The 6,000-nt window shown below is 44.4% G+C and overlaps 1 protein-coding gene across 2 annotated transcripts in view; it reads right to left on the reverse strand.

Annotated features, from left to right (window-relative positions):
• The window catches only part of NOX4 (NADPH oxidase 4), a 113,586-nt gene extending 108,411 nt beyond the window's left edge, over nt 1-5,175 (reverse strand). Inside the window, exons 1-2 of one of the 2 annotated variants that reach the window (XM_039563028.1) lie at nt 5,077-5,175; nt 4,254-4,349 (exon numbers count right to left, since the gene is read on the reverse strand). In XM_039563028.1, coding sequence (XP_039418962.1) covers nt 4,254-4,349; nt 5,077-5,133 — 153 coding nt within the window. In that variant the 5' untranslated portion in view covers nt 5,134-5,175. Of the gene's footprint in view, nt 1-4,253; nt 4,350-5,076 lie in introns of those variants that run through there. The other variant, XM_019286792.3, reaches the window with a different exon arrangement.
• Between the last annotated feature and the right edge of the window lie 825 nt (nt 5,176-6,000).

The following is a 6,000-nucleotide window of genomic DNA, read 5'->3' on the forward strand; positions in this document are numbered from 1 at the left end:
ATTTACTTGAAAATTGAAAGGGACTACAAAGATAAAGTCTTGTGGATTAACACCCTCAGTCTTCACTAGGGAACTCTGTATATATATGTATATATACAGCTACCATAGCAACATAAATCTATTATTAGACATTTTCACTACATGCAACACTCTAAAGAGCAACTCCTGAACAGCCTGGTTAAAAGGCATCTAAATCTCAAAACCACACTGCACTGAGGAAAACAAAGGATCAAGATTCACAGCTTCCTCCAATGCTAAGATGTGGGGTATAAGCAGGTTGCAGTGTGGTTGCATAATGATCAATGAAAGTGGAATTTGGTCTCAATTAGTAAAATCTCTATCATTATGATAAACTAGCAAGGAGAGACATGAAAGTTACTGGAACATCTGGAACATATTCCAAGCAGTGAATAAAAGTGACAAATGCTATGCACAATATTGCACAGTAAGAAGGCAGCAAAAATAGTGAGGCAGCACTTTTACTTTTCAGCCCCATTTTCAGTTATTCAATCTTTTTCCAAAGAGATCCTTCCGACAATGCATTTTCTTCACTTTGGTCCGAAACCCAGAAGCTTATTTCTCGCATTAACCTTTGACTACATCACAGTTATTTGAGCAGGGACAAGAGAGGGAATAGGGAAAGAGACCTTTCATGCCATGACAAAATGAGCTCAAAGCCCTTTCTGCTCTTGGGGAACTCAAGCAACAAAGAAACAAGTATTTCATTCAATGCTGTTAAAGCAAGGCTTCAGTTCTATAAGGCCAGTACCAAATTTATGACTGATTTTTTTTGACCAGGCACAACCAAACTTCTTGGACAAAAATACAGCCAAGCTAGTCTGAAGGGAGAAATCCTGAAGAAATCCATCATCTGGACAATTTCACTGACTGAGCGGACTCAAAATCTCCAACATTGAAGATTTTGGAGTCAAGTAATTAAAGACTCTTCCATTCTGTAATTTATGCCGACTACACGTTATAGTATCTATCATGAACACAAAGATAAGACTACTCCTTTCCTCTTTACCAAACTCTTTTATAAGAAATTTGTGTCTGTTGGGGATTTCTTTACAGGCTTCTCTTCTTTAAGCAATTAAAGACCACAAGTTAACATATATCAAATCATAAAAAAAATTAGATTCTTAATCGTGTTTTTGAACCAATGCCAATGAATGCATTCATAAAGTAAGACTACGACCTGCAGCGTTACAAGCAATTCAGTATCCAAAGGGATGGTTCATCAAAGCAAAACTACTGGAAAGGGATTTGCATCCCGTGGTAAACTTTCACTGAAAGCATTATGTAACCACAGAATGATTCTGGTTGGGAAGGGATCTCAGGATGTCTCTGCTCAAACCTCCTGTTCTATGTTCAACATCAAACTCAGATTAAGTTTGCTCAGAGTTTTTTGCCCAATTAGGTTTTGAAAACCCTCAGGGATAGAGATTGCACAGTGAAGAGTTCAGGGTCTCAAACTGAGCGAAGCAGAGGTATTTGACACAAAATAACACTAAGTTTCCTGGTACATAAAAGGTTGATCAACCTCCTCCTGGTACATTACTGCCTTCTACTTACTTGTTCCCTTTGTGCTTCCAGGATAGCACCATGTTCTTAGTGCCTTTTTACAGGTGTAGAATTAAGGATCACAAAGACTGCCATTGAAAGACTGACTGAGAGTTAGGTACCTAAATAATTTTAAAGTCCTGTTCTAAAGTATCTTGTTCAACATCACAGAGAATGCAACTGGAAAAGAATAAACTCGGTAGACAGCTGAAGGGAAGTAAATCACTTCAGTGACCACTGAATGAAAGACTAACCTCATTCTTTCTCCTTCACATCAGAAAGAAAAGAGATGGCATAAAAACATGGCACAGTTGAATATACTCTGGATATTCAATCCAAGATCTCATTTCATATCACAATCTGATTTCCTACAGCAACCCTTCTTGTTCTCCATTCTGTTACTTGGTAAACAACAAAATTACCTGTGGTAAATCTTTCCATGCTTCAAGTGCAAAAGTTCTTAAGGTGATTATAGCCTATTGTAGCATACTAGGAAAGAAAAAAGCCAACTCCTTAGGAGACCTCGCAGAAAAAAACAAAGAAACTTTTTTTTTAAGTCAAAAAGTGCCACTCCTTTTTGGCCATTTTGTTAGCTCTCTGGAAAAAGGAAACAGTTGTCATGGAAGTATCCATAAAAGAGATCACTCGGTTAAGATAAATATCAACTGTTGAATTACAAATGAAGAATTTAATTTAAATCTCAAAATCTTCAGACACCAAGAAATGGCACAGAGGGTCTCAAGCCCCTCACACATGCATGGAACCGAGAGGAGACTGGTTATGCAGATGGGCCACGGGTCAGTGACTATACAAACCAAAAGAGAAAAAGAAGAGGGGAAAAAATCCCCGTGGAAGGCAACTGCAGCTATAGTATTGCTTATGCCACCTCCTGAGGAAACCAAATTGGATTCAGTTTTCCCAACCCTTGCAAAATAATCTCTATGATTAACACATACACAGATATACTGAAGAGAAGGGAGAAGGCTAACTTTGGAATCTACAGGATATATTTAGATTAACTGTAAAAGGTGAATTGCAAGAACATTCTACAGTAGTATTTTCAAAATTTTAAAATTAGTTTCATAACTTTGACCAAAAGTATCTTCTAGTCTTAGCTCTTCACTTTCAACCTTATTTTAGAAGTCCCTAAATTTCTGTGGTACTTTTTCCTACAGGGGCAGACACACAATCATACAAACTTAAAAGCTTGACCTCCTAGTCTTCATCTCCCAACCAAGACAAGGAATCTGTTGCCTGAGTCATCTCACAGGTTCTGAACACACATTAAGTTATTTTGCAAGTTTCTTCCATTTTGAAGTATACGAAAACCAAAAAAAAACCCAACCAGATGACGAGCTGGTACGAGGCAGACGAGTCATCTGAATTGAGAAAAACTTGCTGATTGATACCAGCTGACAATCTGGTCCAACACATTACCCAAGAACATTTGCTTTACAAACAACCCATTTTCTCTGCCATGAACAAACACAGTTTTCAAATGGATGCACTGGGTTACAAAGCCACTAGAAATTAAGGTAAAATTAAACACATTTTCATGCTTTTTCTGTCAAGAAAGTCACCACCGTGAAGGATTTAAATATTTTCATTCCCTTCTTTTTTGCACTACCTTTGCTAAGATTCATTCTGGAACACATCTGAATCAACCATAAGGAGAAAAAAAGGAAAAAATTGTATCAACTCAACTTACTTTTTTCAAGGAATATCACAAAACCTTATGGTATTGGCTAGTTATGACAGTATCAGCCACATGAAACTATATACCCTGGATTTACCAAAAATAAACCCCAGAAGCTCTACAGCAGATTAGGATGTGCATCATCTGTGTTTAATCCCATGTCAACTTTCTATTGAAATCCATTCCTGAGTATGACACAGTGTTACAAAGCATCGTGTTCGTCAGCCACTTTTTCCTGGATTCTCAAATTCCGAGCAACCTGCGAGCATTTTCCAGAAAGATGTTAATCCTTACTCTCTCCCTTTAGATAGACCTTTTTTTCAAATGACTGCAATGGCGTAGCTGTGGATAACTTCCCAAGGCAGGCTGGTACCTCTCATCTCCAAATGATTTTTTGGGTTCATTTGTTGGTGGTTGGCGTTGTCCACTGAATCAAAATACCTGAATCTTCATTAAACCATTCAGAATCCAAGAACTTACTATTAGAAAACAAAACTAAAGTTATAGGCATTACAGTGAATTTACACAGAACAGAGAATCTATGAAAATGACGAAGACTGAAAAGAACTAAGACTTACTAAAAGAACTCCCTCAACAAGCATGTATACTACAATAACTGGATTGGAAAGAATTTGAAAACATGAGACCATAGCTTGCTTAATGTTTTGATGACAAAAATTGGAGCTCCAGTCATTTGTTGAGCATGTCTGTATTCCTGTGAGCCTGTCTGCTGCTGGGAACACCGGGAGGGAAGAGAGGAGGGGAAAGAATAGCTGTCCCACACTTGACTGGCTCTTTTTCTTCTCAAAAATGTTCACCTTCTACTCCTAAACAACTGTCAGAAGTATCCCAGTAACTTCTTACTTGATCTTTCCCCACTTTGAAAAGATATCAGGCAGTTTGTGTCATCTTTGATTAGCAAATGCATTCTGCCCCTTTCCCATCCTCGAGCATCCCAACTTCCAGGGCAAAAAGTAATGTCCAGGTCACTCACCCCCAACATCTGATGCAAATAATAATACTGTAGACCTTGATTATAAAGCAGGAAGGTTTTCCCGAAGAGCCATACATTGAGGGAGAGCCAGAAAAACTGAAATGAAACAGAAACAAGAGATAGTAAGTGAAAGTTACATGTCCAAACTTTTCAGTGTTCATTTCATTCATAAAACTGATAGGTCTGTAGTTTCATAAACATATGTAAATGGAATGGGAAAGCAAACTTCAAGCACGTAGTATGTTTTAAAATATTAGAAGGAAGAGCCGCGATGTGGGAAATTTTTACTCTCATTGAACTTCACAAAACTTTTTGTGTCTTAAGACAACCGACAGCTAGCAAACACCCACACGCAAGACGGTATTCCAAATCTTTAGCTGGATGTTGCATTTAAGAGACTCAAAGAATAAAAACCAGCAACAAAGAGACAAAGGAAGAAAGAACTTGACCTCCGAGAAGCTGCATTTTCTCCCTGAAACTTTCCCAAACAGACCCTAACAAAGAGCAAGCACACGCGCAGCGTGGGCGAGCCCGGCAGGGCACGGCCACCGGCACTGTCCCGGGCCATGGCACCCGCGCGCATCCATCCCTGCCAGCCGCGCTCCGGGACGCGCACGGAGCACATCCCGCCCACCCGTGCGAGCCGCGGCACCCGCACGGCGTCCTGCCCTGCCCCGCACCGCGCCGGGACGAGGTGCCCCGGCCGCCCGGACCCGCGGGGCAGCCCCGGGGCCCGGCCCCGCCGCCTACCAGCACCGACCCCCTCCTGAGCGTCCTCCGCGGGTCAGCCCCGCCGAGGGGACCCCCCCGGGGCCGTCCCTACCAGGAAGAGGTGCTTGCTCCCCTCGTTGGCCAGCCAGCTCCTCCAGGACAGCGCCATGGTGCGGGACGCCCGCGGGGCAGGACCGAGGGTGGGGGGCGCCGGGCGGGCGGGCGAGCCCTCCTTTTCAGCCGGGCCGAGCCGCCCTCCCCTCTCCCCACCCTCACCCCCCGCCCTGTCTTCCGGCCGCCAGGGCGTAGCGCTCCGGCCCCGCCGCGCCGCCGTCCAGCCCCGGCCCCGTCCCGCCGGCGCTGCTCCTTTGTCCGCGGCCGAGCGCCCCGGGACCCGCAGCGGGGGCCGGGGGGCCACCCCCGGAGGGCAGCCTGCCCTCCCCTGCCCTGCCCTGCCCTGCCCTGCTCCGTCGCGCTGCGGTGCGGTGCGGCCGCTTCCTCGCATCCCCCACCTTGGGAAGCGCGTTTCCCCGCAGAGAATCCCGTCCGTGGGGATCCCACTTGCCCGGACCCCCCATCCTCGCCCGGGCTGAAATGTGATACAGAAAGCAGGAGGGAGCGGGGGAGCAGCCGTGCATGCAACTGCTCTGCAGTTCGGGTGAAACAAAAGAGGTTGTCCAAGAAACTACTGTTCGGGCAGTACGTGAGGCCCTCGAAAGCCGGGAAGGGACAGGCTGTGTTATTTATTTGAAGTCTGATCCTGCTCCATCAGGTGTCCCTGGAGGACACTGGAAGAGGCCGCCTCCTGCGTGCCGGCGCGCAGTCGAACAGCAGCCGAGAAAAAGGGGCTATGGGCATCTCCACATCCAGTGTCCAGAGTCTGGATTGCTACGCTTTGCAACCAGTCTGCTTTTACTGATGGTCTTTAATGGGTTTGGGGACGGTGGGTCTTGAGGGAAAGTTGCACCAGGTACTGATTTTTGTATTAAGAAAAAGCTTTTTTAAAAAAATGGCTGTTGCTGGCAACTTTCAAGCA

Source organism: Corvus cornix, chromosome 1 (genome assembly GCF_000738735.6).
Source record: "Corvus cornix cornix isolate S_Up_H32 chromosome 1, ASM73873v5, whole genome shotgun sequence".
Taxonomy (NCBI): domain Eukaryota; kingdom Metazoa; phylum Chordata; class Aves; order Passeriformes; family Corvidae; genus Corvus; species Corvus cornix.